The 16,804-nt window shown below is 44.9% G+C and overlaps 1 protein-coding gene across 10 annotated transcripts in view; it reads right to left on the bottom strand.

Moving 5' to 3' along the window:
* Window positions 1-16,797, bottom strand: part of ep300b (EP300 lysine acetyltransferase b) — a 32,628-nt gene extending 15,831 nt beyond the window's left edge. For 2 of the 10 annotated variants that reach the window (XM_087171451.1, XM_087171454.1), the window contains exons 1-17: window positions 15,364-16,797; window positions 12,662-13,272; window positions 11,110-11,289; window positions 8,705-9,011; window positions 8,135-8,248; window positions 7,767-8,009; window positions 7,504-7,609; window positions 7,254-7,382; window positions 6,977-7,094; window positions 6,647-6,830; window positions 6,252-6,329; window positions 5,602-5,687; window positions 5,271-5,423; window positions 4,118-4,747; window positions 3,690-3,929; window positions 3,322-3,517; window positions 2,221-2,372 (exon numbers count right to left, since the gene is read on the bottom strand). In XM_087171451.1, the coding sequence (XP_087027577.1) occupies window positions 2,221-2,372; window positions 3,322-3,517; window positions 3,690-3,929; window positions 4,118-4,747; window positions 5,271-5,423; window positions 5,602-5,687; window positions 6,252-6,329; window positions 6,647-6,830; window positions 6,977-7,094; window positions 7,254-7,382; window positions 7,504-7,609; window positions 7,767-8,009; window positions 8,135-8,248; window positions 8,705-9,011; window positions 11,110-11,289; window positions 12,662-13,272; window positions 15,364-15,457 (3,621 nt within the window). In that variant the 5' untranslated portion in view covers window positions 15,458-16,797. The remainder of the gene's footprint in view (window positions 1-2,220; window positions 2,373-3,321; window positions 3,518-3,689; window positions 3,930-4,117; window positions 4,748-5,270; window positions 5,424-5,601; window positions 5,688-6,251; window positions 6,330-6,646; window positions 6,831-6,976; window positions 7,095-7,253; window positions 7,383-7,503; window positions 7,610-7,766; window positions 8,010-8,134; window positions 8,249-8,704; window positions 9,012-11,109; window positions 11,290-12,661; window positions 13,273-15,363) is intronic. The other 8 variants (XM_087171453.1, XM_087171456.1, XM_087171457.1 and 5 more) reach the window with 5 other exon arrangements.
* Between the last annotated feature and the right edge of the window lie 7 nt (window positions 16,798-16,804).

The following is a 16,804-nucleotide window of genomic DNA, read 5'->3' as shown; positions in this document are numbered from 1 at the left end:
TGGCCGTCCGAGGGAGGAAGATGAGAGAGATAGGGAGGAAGAGTATCGTCATCGTTGTGGCCGTCAGGTGTGATGAAGGCGTCGCAGTCGACCGGGCGGGACCAGAGTAGTAGGGAGAGAAGAGGGTGCAGGGGGACAATGTTGTTGAGCGCTGCAGAGAAGAAGGTTCGTGTGCAAACAGAGAGACATGACAACTTCTGCCCTCCAGCTCTCTGCTTTGCACCCTACATTTAAAAATCAAGTCGGTCTCTGTGCTGCGCAGCAGGGACCAGGCAACCGCCACGAGTCAGTCCGGTCCTCTGCTGCTCATTTAACCACAGGCAAAGATTTCAAAACTAGCTACAGATGCATTTTATTTTATCGTATTGCAACTAAAGCCCGGCATTGTGATCCTGCGATCGCCTTTTACCAATTTGTGTTTTAAAAAAATAAAAAATAAAAGTACATTTCCTCATTTTGCCACACAGGGATTAACACTGTTTGACAGCCAGGGGAAAGGTTCTGTGCAATCAAAGCTTTCAGGCCTTTGTAGCGATCAGGGTGCAAAACCAAGAAGAACAGAGCAGTGGCAACAGCAACAGGCAGACAAGAGATTTACTGTTTTTGGCAACATAGCGGTTGGCATTAACAACGGCAGCAGCATGAGCAGCAATATGATGACGGAGTTAAAGCCAACAGTGCTGAGGTGAAGCAAATGTAAGAGGGACGGATGAGTCTCCAAGTTGTTTTTCTGTTCGCCTCGTCTGTCCTCCACTTCTTCTCAAAACAAAAAACACTGTTTTGAAAGGAGGAGCGGAGAAGAGGGCGAGGGAAAAGAAAAGGCTTTTTGGAGATTCACCCAAAAAAAAAAAAAAAAAAAAAAAAAAAAAAAAAAAGAGGAGGTGTGAGTTTCAAAGAGCAGGGTCCATCTCCGTGTCACCATGGCAACAAGAGTTAGGAAACAGACCCTCATCTCTGAATGGAACCACTCACATGAACAAACAAGTGATGCATATTACCACACCAACCTGCAGGGCCAAATTTATATCACAACAATTCAGCGCTTAAAAAAAAGAAAGAAAAAGAAAAAAGAAAAAAAAAAGAAAAAATCCCACCAGTTTGTGAGAAACTTCCATTTTCAAATAAGCGGCTGAATGTTTGTCTGAAAATGGCGTCGTACAACTACACAACAGTGCAAAGTTGCATCACTTGACTGCGGAGGTTCCTGAAGGAGAGGTGAGCCAATAGCCTGGCGCTCGCTCATCACTGCTCTAATGTCCGAGGCAGCGGGAGGACTGACACTATCACTTATCAATACAATCATGATTTGTACCTGTAGGGACGTGAATATTTAGTCTTATCAACTACTTTTTTGTTCCTCTCCCCTAATTTGGATGCAGTGAGGGTAAAGGTATTGTCCCACCTCTACACACTGCCCACCTGAACACTGACACACTACTACTGGTGAGGAACTGAACTAGAAAGCTAGCAATGGAATAAAAAGGATGAACACTACAAAAAAAATGATTGAAATGAAATGATTCAAATTAAAAAAATAAAAAAACTGAAAACAAAAAGGGCAAAAGTCAAACAAATTAAAGTGATAAATGAAAGCAACTGGCTCATGAACCTCTGTTACGGTTTAAAGCAAATTATGATTCGCATTGAAATACAATGTGGTGACATTTCATTTATTTGTTTTTGGAGCGTTAAAGACAAGCAGCCATTAATCAATTATGCAAAATACTCTGATGGATGTTTGGGTCACCTAATACTGTGCGGCTAAAACAATAAAGTTTTTAAATGTTTTTATTTCTGTCTGGTTTGAATTTATCATTTACTTTTTGTGCTTCTCCTCCACAGTTCCATCAAAGCAAAGGCAAAGGTTCATGAGACTCATTGCTTTGATTTACAAATGACAAGAAGTTTCAGAAAAGAGAACACACACCCACACACTCGCACACAAACACAAACACACACACACTCCCACACAAACACACTCACACACACTCTTAATTTCATTTTCTTAACTTCTGACATGCAATGGGAGAAAAATCAACTAAAAAAAAAAGGTTAAAGTAACTGAAGCAGATATATAAAATAAATTCTGAAAGTATGACAACTATGACAAAGCAGAAAAAATATTAAAGATGAAAAAAAGTAAAACAAACAATGGAAAAAAAAAAAAAACTACGTTTTCAGAGGAGTTGAAGCAAAATGGCAGCCAGTGCAGTCCCTTACCAGGTTAGTTTTGTTACTAGTTCGAATACGTACGGGTATTCCCAGTAACTGGGGGTCCACCGGCTGACGGAAGGGAAGGGACTCAGGGTCCTGCCGGTACAAAGCTTCCAGGGTGGGCATCAGAGCCTGACGCAGCTCCTCCGGCTTAAAGACTGGAAAAGGGGGAGCAATAAAAAAAAACGGATGAGAAATGAGAGAGCTTGAGAGATGGCAGGTAAAAGCAGGAAGAGAGGAAGAGGCAGGACTTGAGGATGATCCGGCAGTGAGACTCCACTGACCGCATCACGCAGCATTGTGGCATTTAACGACACCTGCGGGACATCATCAGACAGAGGAGGATTCTGGGTACAGAAGCCGCGGTGTCAGCCCAGAGTCAATGTGATAAAACTGGTGCTTTTCTGGTCTTTTAACGTCCCGTCACGACTCCACCGGGGGAGCACGGGTGGGTTTAGTTTGTTTTGTTTTGTTTAGTTCTTTCTAAAAAGATATTTTTTACTAGATATTCAACAAATGGACACAACACATGTTTGTGTAGTGTACAGTCGGTGCATCAGTGAATCGTTCCATAACCAAAATGTGCAATTTGTACAGGGTCACACATGTATTTCAACTTTACAGCACATGTTCATATTAACCCCTTCAAGCCTCGTCAGCCCCCTCCTACACAGCCGAGAGAGGTGTGTCTGCAAAGGGGCAAAGAGTTTTACAGAGACGAGCTGGAAGTCTGGTTTTACATTTAGAAAAGAAAGAGAGAGAGGAAATAAATCAATAACAAAAAGGAGGGGTTTCGAAATGGATTACCTTCTGCACGGGTAAAGGAAAAGTTACTGAAGGCGTCCCCCCCCCCCCGACAGTTGGCAAGCTCTTTCACTTCTTATTATTATCATCATTTTATTCAAAAAGATATATTTGTACCTCCAACCCTCGTCTCATACGCGTCTACAAACACATGATGTTTTGTGGTGACGTTTTGGTGAAATCAAAGTGAATATTGCGACACAGCTACGATAGTTTTCTCTCTTTTGGACTCTCCATTCTTTAGGTCTCAGTTCTTCTTATTAAAGCTGCGTTTTCTCAAGTGAGTCAAGATTCAAAACTTACTTTTCTTCTTGCTCTGAGCGCTGGCTGGGGAGCTGTTGGTGCCCGTTGACCCTGAACCCTCCTCTTCCTCTTTGGGCTCTTTCTTCACCTCCGGCTTCTTGTCTTCACCCGTTGCTACCGACGACGGCACCGAAGACGAAGATGTGTCCATGGGCTCGCCTTTACACCCGTCTCCAAATGACTTCTCTTTCTTTATCTGAGAGGAAGATTTAAACGTCAGTGTAATGAATTCCTCATCAATGTGATTATTTATAAAAAACAAATTTAAGACCTAAATCACTATAATCAATCAAATAATCAAACTTTCAGATCTGAAATACAGGTTTTCACACCCTGAAGTGTCAGTACGTCACCGTGGACAGTCTCACCTCTGGTTTCTCCTCCGTCTTCACGTCAGGTTGACCTTTGCCCATCTTCCCCTTGCCCTCTCCTTGTGCGTCAGCCCCTTCGTCGTCGTCCTCCTGCTTCTTCACCTCCATTTTAACGTCTTCCTGGCTGGGGGCGGGGCCATCTGCCGGAGCGAGCTGGGAGCTGGGATTGGTACTGCTGTTGACCGAGGCCGGAGAGGATACCTGGCCATCTGCCGTCAGGGAAGGCTTCGCAGATAGCTGAGACAAAAGATCGGGGACAGATCGAATGAGGTTTAAGAAATGGCAAGTTAAAATCCACAAAAAGGAAACCTTTGCTTTTTGTTGCTTTTCTATTTCAAGGACTAACTACTTAAGTACGACTCAAACATGAGGTTTAAGAAAAATAAGTCTGTGTTGGGGAAAGTTGTGCAGGGTGATCTACTCACTGGGGTCTGGGGCAGCTGCAGCGGCACATGAGCATTCTGGTTGGGCACTGAAGAAGGCTGACCTGCTTGGGGGCCTGAGGAAGCCACGCCCCCAAGCGCCTGCTGTGGAAGCTGATTGGCCTTCTCAGAGTTCACTGTCTGCCCTGATGGTTGTTTCTGTGAAGCTTGTTGTTGTTGCTGCTGTTGTTGTTGCTGCTGCTGCTGTTGTTGTTGTTGCTGCTGCTGCTGCTGCTGCTGCTGTTGTTGTTGTTGTTGCTGCTGCTGTTGTTGTTGTTGTTGTTGTTGTTGTTGTTGCTGCTGCTGGGGGTGCTGCTGCTGTGGCAGCTGGGGTGTGCCGGGGGTCTGTGGCTGTGGGGTCTGCGAACGCGGTAACGTGGGGGGTGTTTGATGGGGCTGAGGCGTTAGGCTGCGCGCTGGTGACGGGGAGTTTGTTCGGATGGATGGGCAGTGAGGGTAGGAGTTGGGCTGGGTGGGGGTGGAGGATGGAGGCAGGCTGGGTAGAGGCCCAGCACCACTGGCACTACCAGACCCCATGGAGCCCCCGGGGGCTCCGGAGCCTGAAGCCGAAGAGTTGGACTGTGGTGCAGGGCTGCTGGCTGGGAGGGAAGGCGGTGTAGACATCTGGTTCTGCTGCAGAGGACAGGACACCAGTTAGGGAAAGAAGACAAGCAAAGAGTCTCTGCTTAAACTAACATCAATCCAGCAATACAGAACAACATAGGTCAGACTAATTACAGAGAAAGGTTTTACTAGGTATACAAACTCTGGAACTTACAACACTTTATTTCTGAATCAGTCTCTTAGAAACCTATAAAATGAATTCATTAAACATGGAGCGTGCCAAAGAGCACAAATAATCAGTCTTAAAAGTTCTGGATAGAGCCAATGAAAAACCATCTCTCACAGCAGTCATGAGTAATATGCCAAAATCCTGATGACAGTTCAGTTAATCATACAGTATTCATCACTACCCATCAATTCCTGCAGAGCTACTCTGAGAGTTGGTGTCTGTGTTCCTCCTCATTTGCATTAATTTGGCAGGTTTCCCACATGCAACTGAAAATATGTTTGATTTTCATTATATCACGTGATTCTGCAAAGATCCAAGTTCCCCTTGACAAATCCAATTCATCTACTGTCACTCGATGCTCACCGGTGGCACTGCAGTCTGCGGCCCTGGCTGGTTCATGCCAACAGGACCAGAACCAAGTCCAGGACTGGACCCGGGAAACTGGCCCGGGGGGAGGTACTGGTTCTGTAGCTGTGTGGCATTGGGTTGGCCCATCCTTGTTGCACCTATACCCATCTGCCAACGAGACATTAAGCGACATGTGACATCTTGACATCATTACAGCCAACGGTGAAATACTACACATGGTTCTTCTGTCTTTTCGGATTCTTTGCCATTTGTGTAACGTCCTCCGTTCAGTCAGTAACAGCTTCTCAGAATCGATTGTGGGACATGATTTGACAGTGATACCAACCTGGTTCATTGGAGCATTAATAGGAAGAGGAGGTGTCGACCTCTGACCCATCGATTGCATCCCCATCTGACCAAACTGGTTCATTCCTGCACGTGGACAGGACAGAAAACAAGAGACGTCAGAATTGAATCAAACTATTTTTTGAACATCAAATTCGACTCGGTTGTTAATGATCTTTCGGAATTCAAAATGCAAAGTGTGTGTGCAGATAACAGGCTGCGCTTGTACTCCAGTGCGGGAGGGGGCGCAGTACGACCCGTCGCTTTCCCTGTCGGCCAATCAGTAAACTTACAACGCTGTCGTTTTCTTCGCTGACGCAAAATTGAGAAAAACTAGCAAAACTGCTGAACGTTTAATTGCGACAGTAAAAATGTGTGAGAGGTAACGTGTGGAAGCATTCTGTGGATTAAGGGAAGAATGTTTGTTCACTTAGTGAAAACACTGCGCTACAGCAACGTTCGTCAATGAACAAAACACAGCCAGAAAAAAGGAGGTGAAAAACATGGTCAGGATGTTAAGCATAAAGTGGCTAGCGGGCTAACCACAGGATTACATTGGTACTGACCTCAGAACTGGAACGTGGTATTTAAATACATTTCTCCACGTCTGTTAACTCAACATGCCTTTGTAATAGTGTCATTTACACGTACCTGCTGGGGTCTGCATCCTGTTGACCATCTGATTGGGTCCAGCTGGTCGGGCCATGGACGGATCAGCGTGAGGACCATCTGACAGGTTGATAAGAGTTACAGAAATGACAGAGCTCATCTTCAAAACCACAGATTACCAACAAGCCACGACTAAAAGATGTTTAAAGAATGAGAAAAGTGAGGCAAACAAACTTTATTACACCTAAGTGTATTAGACTGGTTGAGTGTGAACATGATTTCTCTCTTTTTCATCTAAGATTTGAAACTGCTGATCAGCTTTTACTGATTTACAAGTCGAGCTCAAACTCCTTTTTGTATTATTTGCATGCCAGCAGTATGTGTGTGTGCATTCATGTGTGTCTATGTAGGGAGGTCAAAACAGTATGTTTACTTACTTGGGGGTTGCCCCGGGGCCATGGGCGGCTGTCCCATGCTTGGAGGCCCCTGTGGGAGCCCTGAGGAGGGTAATCCAGTTTGGCCGGGCATCATGCCCTGCTTCTGGAGCCGTGTCCTCCTCTTTTCCTCCAGCTCCTTTTGGATCTTGTAGATCTTCTCCGCCAGCAGGTGGTAGTACTCCGCCTGGAAGGTGATGCAGCAGAAGGGAGGGAGAATGTTACAGGACACATCTGGATGAAATATATGCATTTTATTTCCTTCCCTTAACTGGGAACTGATAGTGACGCCACATCACTTAAATGCTCTGCGTTTTGTCATTGGTTTCTTACCCTGCTGTTGGCCGACTCGTACATGTCCCCCTCTACTTTCCGAGCGTAAGCCACCAGGTTCTCCATCCGCCGGTCTTTCAGTGCAGCTGGGTCGGGAGTGGGGAAGATGGCCTGCACACTACTCCAGGACACACACATGCACAAACAGGAAGGACACAAAGTTGCAATTAACTTGAGGACAGAGGCGACCGATTGACACCCTGCGCTGAAAAACTAGCTGCCGCCCATAGTGAGATTTTTTTTTTTTGGGGCCATGTGCAAGACAAAGCAAACTCACAGTTTGTGGACAAGGTGGTTGCGGAGGTCCTGTGTGATGTCTTCATGCCAGGACTTCCTCATGCCTGCAGCAGAAGGAGGAGTCGCTGTGGGCATGGAGCCCAGGTTCCCCACACCATCACTCATCAAACTGAGGGAAACAAAAAGGACAAGAAGGATAATGAGGAGTGAGACTTCAGAAAGTCTGTTTCACGACAGCAGCCTGACTTAGGAAAAAGTAAACAGCTGTGATCAATTAAAAGCAGTCATACCTCTGTGCATTCATGCTGTTGTGCAACATGGCGTCTGGCAGTAGGCTGGACTGCTGGTTGGGGGGCTGCACTCCCACTCCACCATTCACTCCCATGGAGTTTCCTCCTGCAAAGTGACAGTCACAGAGTTTGAATGATATGTTTTTTTATTGGGAAACACAGACTGCTGCATCAGAGCGAGGTCAAGAATGAACACCCATGCTCAGTGATCCCAGGAGGTTAGCATATAATTTGTCACATGCACAGTGGCATTACAAACTAACCCATGGTGTTTAGAGTCCTCATCCCGGGCTGCCCCTGCAGCCCCTGGTTTGGCATGTTGGCCTGTGGTTGCTGCTGTGGCATCTGGTTGCCCTGGTAAGTGAGGCCCAGCGCAGCGTAGGCCCTCTCTATGGAGCTGGGGTCTATCTGGTTGGGAGGGTTCAGATTTGGAGTGTTGGACTGTCCACCCGGCACCCCTGAACCTAAAGAGTTCACCAAACCAACCCCTGCACTGTTGACAAGAGCTGCCGTGGGGAGGAGAGAGGGGAGAGTAAAAAAGGATGAGCATTTGTGGATTCAAGCCCATTGTTGTGCATTTTAAATGGCTAGTAACAGGATTCTTTATCATTTCATGATAAGAAACACTCACACTGCTGGTTCCTCTTGTCTCCAGCGTTCTTCAGTGGCAGGCAAACAGGACAGTCGTGTCGCGTGCAGTTTTTCCAATGAGAGATGATCTGTCTGGATGAGGCACAGTGTGCCACTGTAGAGGAAGAGACGGAAATGGATAAAGGTTTGAGAAAGGGGAAGAGAAGTGAAAAAGAGAGAAGAGGGAGAATAAGTGAGAATGTGACAGAGTGAAAAACATGAGATGAGATGAAAGAGAAAAAGGAAGGAGAGAGAATAAGAAAGTTATCGTACAAGTCCTTCAGTATAAAAACACTATGTCCAGATGGCGACTCAATGAAAGTCGGAGCAAGGAAAAATTATAGTAGAACAGCCACCTAGAGAGAGAATAACTCATGTTGGTACAACGGAAAGCTGGGAGGCAAACCAAGGGGGGTATAAACAACAAACAAGAACAAGCCAAAAAAAAAGAAAAAAGCAAAAGGAATTGCTGCAGATACATTATAACTTTACAACTTTAAACACTGCCTAGTGTTCATGATATAAACCACACAGCATAAAACCAGCAATCAGCATAATTCAGCAGACTCACCCTGGCAGGACTTGCCAGCCTGGCAATGAGTCATGTGGTTGAGCACATTCTTCATGGTGCGGCAGTGCGGCAGGTTGCACTGCCGTACCTCGCCGTTGGCCTGCTCCCTCCGCTGGCACTTGTGCGCGTGGAGCAAGAGGACCAGCTGCTGTTGAATCAGCTTCCGCTTCTCAGGGTCCGCAGTAGGGGGCGCTGCGCCGGGACCCGCCCCTACGGGACTGAGCCCAACCTGGGCCCCTCCCACTGCTGCTGCTGCTCCGCCGACAGATACACCACCAACCGCTCCAGGTTGCTGCTGCTGAGAGGCCTTGAGACGGAGAGGAGAGAGAGGAGGCAGCGGCGAGCATTAGAGAACGAGCAGGTGTGATGGGTCCACTTCAAAATGATCAATCTAGGAACAGACTGCAGCGAACACATCCAATCAATTATCAATTTTTCCAAGACTTTGTTGAAATGTCCCCTCCCTGCTGTAGTAGTACACAGTCTGACCATGTGTAAAAAAAAAAAACTTAAATGTTTGTCTTAACATTTATTAGACCATAGATGAGGCGTTTACTGTCACGTAAAAAGGCTTTATTGATGACTTTAATCAAAAATTTCAAAAAGAAATACTTCATGAATTAGAAGTAAATTAAGATTCGACAATCAAACACTCAAATGCTCCGTGAAGAAAGGAGCAAAAAGTCTATTTCACGAACATGGCTTCCAGCTACTCTGTAATTAAAAACAGGAAAACCATCTAAAGAATGAATGAGCCCCTTCTCTGTTGAAAAAAAAAGAAAAAAAAAAGATAAAGCCTGTATTTAATTAAACCCAAATAGCAATAAGCACAATAAACAACTCACGCCTGTAATGGAACCGTGATCTGTTGACTACTGTTCGCTGCAGTGATTGGAGACTGATCGACGGATACTTCCATTAAGTCCACCTTTCGTAAGAATCATTGCCATTTGAGATATCGCATGTGACAGACGCACAAGGGGAAACAAAAGTGGATGGAGAACATCCACCCGCTGATTTAATCAAGAGTTTATATGAGCTAAAAATAAAAATTAAATAAAATAAAAAACCTAAGGGCATTTCTTGTATCAAGGTCATGAATGTTTCTCCATACATTCACATACAGTTTTCAGACTTCCAGTGCAGGCGGACGAGGCAGTTCAGGTGCATTCTGTTGCTCTATAACGTCACTTCAAAGGAGTTCATTCCTCTGAGGTAACTGTAATTATGATTTAAGCTACTTCTTCATTAAAATGCCACACAAGGCAACCATGTCAATGGTGTTCCTCCTCGCCACCTGCGGAGTCGACTCAGGCTGCTTCCCCTTTGAGAACTCGTAGTTCATCTGAAATATCTGCGAAACCCGCTGCAGATGATTTAGCTACTGATTTGATTTCTTGCTGTCAATTTCAGATTGGTCTGTTAAAGTAATAAGCTGGAACGCTGTAACATACATCTGCACAACCCACGCCCTCCTTAGTGGAGGACAGGAAAATATGAACTCTTCTTATATTGGAAACAAACTGATGACCCCAACACTTAACCTCCCACAACTGCTAGGGCAGGAATTACACAACGGAGCTCATGCAAACATTCACTCTCTTACTCAACTGCACGAACGTAAATGTTGTTTCAACTTGACAGATGCCACCTCTTCATGAGTAGGTGCGCTCTCCTGAGATTTCATTACTTGCACTGACGATGCATCCATGTTACTACACAAGGCTGAATGTTCGAGTCACAAAAATGTTACCGGAGCATAGTGAGTCGGGATTTAGCAGATGAAAAACACAATAAATTCATCAGTGTCAGTGGTGGTGGGGACCTGATAAAATGACTACCGTCATCACAGAGCTGTACCATGATGGACATGAAGAGGGAATGATCTGACAGGAAGTTAAATGCTGAAAAAAGTCTTGCTAAAGGAAGTCGAGCCAGGAAACGGTGCCTGACAGTCATGCACATGATTGATTTTTCTGCACAGCGTTTACATCTTGTCAGTCCTCTGTTGGTGGAGAAACTGGTTCATCTGCCTCTTCCATTCCCTCCCTCACTCACACTCACACACACACACACACACACACACACACACACACACACACACACACACACACACTTATAACAAGCTATCTGCTAAAGACTGATTCAGGTCTGCCAATAGGTCTTGCCCTTTATTTATCAGAGACCTGTGTGTGAGTCCCTTTGTTACCTTTGGATGTAAAAAGGAAAAGTGTGTAAAAAAGGTTCAATATGAGGAAGTGTGCAATTTTAAAATATGTGTATTTAGTTGAACCATTCAAGAGACTTCAGTTAAACAGCAAGGTTAATCTACAGCAATGTAAGAGGCCTCTGTGATGGCCACAGAGTTTATCCACCTGTATGGGACAGAAATAAAAATATCTTACCATCCCAGGCATGCCTTGACCCGGTGGCGCCTTCTTGTCCATGTTGAACTGACTGGCCATATTGTTGGGCAGGCCTGCCTTATTCTGGAGCTGTGGGCCCAGCCCTGCTCCAGGCAGCCCCTGGCCAGCAGACTGGCCGTACGGACCGCCATAGGGGCCCGCGTTGGCCATCATATTCATCTAGAAAGCAGGATGGGGGGGGGGGGGCAAAAGAAAATGAGAGAGATGGGAGGGAAAAGAGACGGTGAAGAGCAGCAGAGACACATGGAGGGAAAAGTAGGAGATGGGGGGGAAATAAATTTAGATCATTACTTTTTATTAACTATGAAAGGATGATTTAAGCAGCCAGTCAACTGATATTTAAACAGTAAGTAAGAAATGTGGGAGGATTTACAATGTCACCCTACATGAGAGAAAGACAATATCACTGAGGAAACGGTGCTAGGAGGACAACAGGAAATCACTTTCCAAAACGTACTGGTAAGTATTGTAATGTTACCTCTGCTCTCCACAACAAGTTCATAATACTGACATGATCTAAATGTCGCCTTTCACCTCCAGCTCTGGTCTCAGATCCACTGTATTTTCAGTCTGATGCTGAAGAAGCCTAAAAAAAATCTTTAACTTAAGGCTAAAAGTCCAATAAAGCTGCTCCAATATTAGCAACAGTGTGGAGTGGTTTGTTAACTGTTGCTATGGGTCTAACAGTTCATCTCTGCATATGAGCTTTATGTGAAAAACTCTGTTTAATGGGTTTAAAGTTGAGCTAAAACGACATTTAAAGGATGAGCAGTAAAACAAAACATGGCTAACACATACACTTTACTGATGATGTTTTAATTACAGGACATTACAGAACAAACCCTGTGTGTGTTGGTGCACAACCACAGAGAGTTACGCAACGGTCTCATGCAATTGAAGAAATACACCTCAATTGAACCACTTAAGACAGTTGTTTGCAGCACTTCCTTCACACCTTTGGAACAAAATCACAACGGTTGTGTGGCATATCGACTACCAAAGAGGTTAACCATCAATACCTCAGGGAGAGGAGTGACGCATCTGTGAGTCCAACACACAACCACACTCATAGCTGCACGTGGCTCTGGAAAACAACTACTACGGGACGACCTCAGTCTACAGCTTCATTCAGCTATGATGATGAAGATGTGTCCGCCTCTGCACTGTAATACTGTTTCAGTGAATCAGATCCATGTCTAAAGGGCTGTGAGGGTGAAATTACCATTAGTCTTCCTCTCTGGGTTACTTTACTGAACTCAGGAGAGATCAAATATACAACACCCAGACCAATTAGACACATTTCCGCTGATTTTAGCAGCAATTTCAAACCTCAGTGTTTGGCGCATACATGAGAAAGAGGGCAGGTAATTATCAAAAGGTTCACACTACTCCGTACTTGAAGGGGAACGTGCAGGTGTGGGAGTCAGCGGAGCATCAAAACCACACCAGCATTTGGAACATCTTAGCCTCAGTTACAAATGACAGTTTACCAAAATGTACTGACTGGCCCTACAGCTTTGACTGCGCTTACCTTGTTCAGTGCTCCAGGTTGCTGTGGTCTCATCCCTGCTTGACCCCCTGGTCCCATTGGCTGACCGCCCTGCTGCTGCTGTAGGGTTTCTGCCAACAGGTTACTATTGTTGCCCATGCCCGCACTGCCAGGGTAGCCCATTCTCGGTGAGCCATTCATCACCTGTCCCCCCATCAGCCCTTGCTGCTGCTGTCCAGTGTTGCCCTTCTGGGCACCCATCATGGCAGCTGCCCGATTGAGAGCCGCCACCCCTCCAACCATCCCAACCTGCTGCATTAATCCAGGCTGCTGCTGCTGGCCCTGGGGGGGCATGCCTTGAGGTCCACCGGGGGCAACGCTGACACCCCCCATCATGCCCATGGAAGCCCCAGGCGCTGTGCTGTTGGAAGTAGGGCCACCCTGCTGTGCTGGTCCCCCAGCACGCAAAAGTTCAGATAGCTGTTTGTGTTTCGCAGCAGCATCCTGCCCTCCCCCCACACCAATCCCTCCTCCGACCCCTCCAAGAGTGGTGTGGAGTTGACTGGCATCCCCTCCGTTGGTCAGCCCCAGGTCCGAGGAACTGATGAGCTCATCTGGGAGGTCATGCTCCAGGTCAAAGAGTGAACCAAAATCTAAACATGAGGGAAGAGAAACAAAAGTCTTAGCATCTTACCAGCTAGAAAAATAAAGATTTGGTTCCCAGAGTTGACCGCTCAAGAAAAAAAAAATTATTTAGAATTTGCAACGCATACATCATTGTTCATTAAATATCTTTAATTTTTAAGTGTAGCACAGCTCTAACATTAATTAAAAAACTATCAACCACTAATCTGGACCCCATAGCCAGACAGCCAGTGGATCAGTAGCTTCAAACAGCCTAGACTTCCCTCCTGTGCATCAGTTTGTGGTTTGATGTGGTGCCAAACATGGAGAGTGAACGCAGTAGGGTCAGGGTGAGAAGCCGCAGAGGGGTAAACACTACTGCGACTAGCCAGGTGTGTGGATTGGATCTAGAGTTATGTTGTAGAGCATGACAGAGACCAAAGGATCAAAAGTCATATCCACTGCAACAGGAGGCAAATTAAAAAAGGGAAATTAATTTGAGAGTGCACTTAAATATATTAAAAATCCAAAGGGGTTTTCCTTGTGCAGATAGTAACGGTGACAAACCAAGTTGTTCTTTTCAGGTGGAAGAAAAAACACTCTGCAAGTTTGAATTTTATTATGATGGCATGTTAACATATAAAATCACTAAACTCTCCTGTTAATCCAGCTACTGTGCAGAAGATATGCTCTGTCACTGTTTAATGAAATGCATGCACGAGACTAGTTTCACCCCTTCCCACTTCCCTCCCAGTTTTCACTGCATTAGAGGCGCAAATGTTGTAGGAAAGTAAACATGCATCAAGCTTTAAATCCACATAACTTTATTTTCTAACTTTCTTATTATGCTTCATATGTTAATTGTATAACTTACGGTGGAAAACAGCACCAAACTAAACTTAACGCATAAATCATTGATTCTCTGTGTGTCTACTTAAAACAGATAATATCAGAAGTTTACAGCTTCTAGCTCAACATGTGCACATGAAATAGTTTGCAATAACAGTTTAACTCACAAACAAAGTGAAAGGCATTAAGGTTTTTCTGCCTTGGGTTTAAGTGTTGTATTTTTTATTTTTGAAAAGTAAACTGCAAAAAGTGCAGCGCAGTATCGCCGTGCAGAGTCAAACAATGGAGGACGAACAAGAATGGGCTTCGTCGGAGGCACAATTGAGATAGTAAAAAAGCTTTTGAACAAAAGACATGAAAGAAGGCATTTCAAAGACGGCGGCTCTTTTTTTTTTTTTTTTGGCCCTCTCATTTAAACGTAGAAACGCAGTTAAAAATCAACACACAGCAAAAAAATCTGCAGCCGGACATCAACGCTTAGCGCAACTTTAATGAAGTGTCGAACAATAGCTAGCTGCTGTATACGACAACAGTTCACTAAAAACACAGCATATTCACCGCTTAAAAACACGTTAACTGTTCGTGGCCCCCAACGACTTTTTCCACAACTACAGAAAGAGTTAGTACCAACTAGAAAAAAAAGCTTTTTTTGGTGACCAACACCGGTTTAGCTAATTATCACTTATTTCCTTTGCTAGCCAGCTACCGAGCTCAGCTGAGCCGGTCCGGTGGGGTTGTGTGCCTAGCTTGTTAGCTAGCTAGCCGTTACCGTTACTTTCTCCTAAAGCTGTTTTGGAAACAGTATTTTTGTCTCTTTGTTGACGGTGTATTTACGAAGCCTGTTGTTTTTATGTGTGTGTGCGGTCTCGTGCTTCCAGTTAATTAACTTTTTAAAGTAGCTAGACAACTTAAAGCAAACTGGGGTGACTCGACTCTTCCATTGTTTGGAGCTGGATGTTATAGTTGGTAGCTAGTTAGCATGTTGGGGCTAACATCAAAACATCACTGCTAGAAAGTTGCTTCTACCGCCAGTACTTCATCACGGTTTTCCTTTAGCAATCCAGATTCTCGGACTGGGCATTTTTAAACCAAAAACTACAGATATATTCGTGTTTAAATGCATTAATTACGAAGAAGCTCTGTTTCAGACCAACTAAAGTTGCTGTGCAACTCTGCAGAGACTTCCAAGACTCAGCAGTAATTAATACACAAACAGTCTAAAGCTAGTTTATGTTTTCTCTGCAGCTAAGTAATGCATGCAATATATTTACCATTTCCATCACTGGCAGACACCGAGAGAGCTGGAGAGGACAGCTTGGGCCTCTTGGCTGAAGGCGGGCCGGACTCCAGGACATTATCGGCCATATTTTTGACGAATTAAAAAAAAAAAGATTCTGTAGATCCACGGAGGGCAAAACGTATTTCCCTTATTTGCGTCTCCTTCTCCCTTTAAGAAAAATACTTCTGATCGTTCCCCCCACCGCTTGGGGGACGGTAGGGGAGAAGACAGCTAAGCTGAACTCCTTCCCTCACAGTTTATTCCTCTCTGCAGATATCAGTCCCCCTCCCCTGTCGGAGATTTTGTTTCTTCACAGATTTGAAGAGGAGGAGGTGGGAAGGTGGAGTCGGCAAAAAAGGCAAGCGTGTGCGGCCCTCTGTCAACCTCATGTAGCCTCTTCTGCGACACGAAAACTGTCCCAAGATCCGTCCTCCGTCGTGCGCTCAGTCCTGTCCGCCATCGTCGGTGGAGGAAAAAAATCCTGTATTTCAGGTCTGAAGCGCTCCAGTGGAGAGTCTCGGTGTGGGCACGAAAATGGTAATTGTGATCCGAAAAAAAAAAAAAACACAAGGCAGGAGTAGTCCCGTGTTAACTTTCTGGAGGCCGATATCTCATGCAACAGTTATGGGATCCTCGGTTGCCTTTAGCATTTCTCTCACCTGACCAGACATCTCACTGCTCTTAAACGCCACCGACTCCTCTCCAAAGCGGTGTGGAGACCACCAGCCACCAGCAGCAGCTTTAAAATACAGTTAAGTGGTACTCTGAAGTGCAGCACTGTGTGGAGGGAGAAAAAACAACATGCATTGGCTTAACAGGAACTGAATAAATACAATAACAGTTCTGCAGAGAGATGGAAACTCCAGGCTTGCAGCTATCGGATAAAGAGAAAATCCCATGTATGAAGTTTTCGTTTGCATGTGCATGCAGACTAAATTGTGCACTTATAGTGTTTGACCATGCAAAAAGGCACTGGGTCTGCGTGGGGTTGGCAAAAGGTTGACAATAGAAAGTCTTGTCAAGGAAAAAAAAAAAAAAAAAAAAAATTTCTGCTCTTGTGCAATCGATTCTGATGCAGACTTTATTTCTTTGACAGAACAGTTCTTGAGGGCAATCGCAGCTCTAATTGTCAATCAGCAGGCAGTCAGATTGATCCAATTAGTTTTTTTTTTTATTTTTTTGCAGAGGACGATCTGTGTGGTCACTTATCTTGTGCTCCAGAAGAGGTTCCTCCTCCGATTCTCGCTTGGTTTTTTTGAACTCTTGAAAATCTCAGATAATGAAAAGGGGTGATTGATATTCCGGAAAAAAAAAAAAAACAAGATTTATATATATATATACCCGTAAATCACTGCTTTATAGGATGTCTTGGCCATGCAAGCGAAGAGAAACAGAAAGCTCGTAACAAAAAAAAAAAAAACAAAAAACAGGAG

Source organism: Seriola lalandi, unplaced genomic scaffold, assembly GCF_002814215.2.
Source record: "Seriola lalandi dorsalis isolate HSWRI2012SDOR001 ecotype SW California unplaced genomic scaffold, Sedor1 jcf7180002055004, whole genome shotgun sequence".
NCBI lineage: Eukaryota > Metazoa > Chordata > Actinopteri > Carangiformes > Carangidae > Seriola > Seriola lalandi.
Note: the sequence above shows the minus strand (reverse complement) of the source record. Positions and strands in the feature narration are given on the sequence as shown.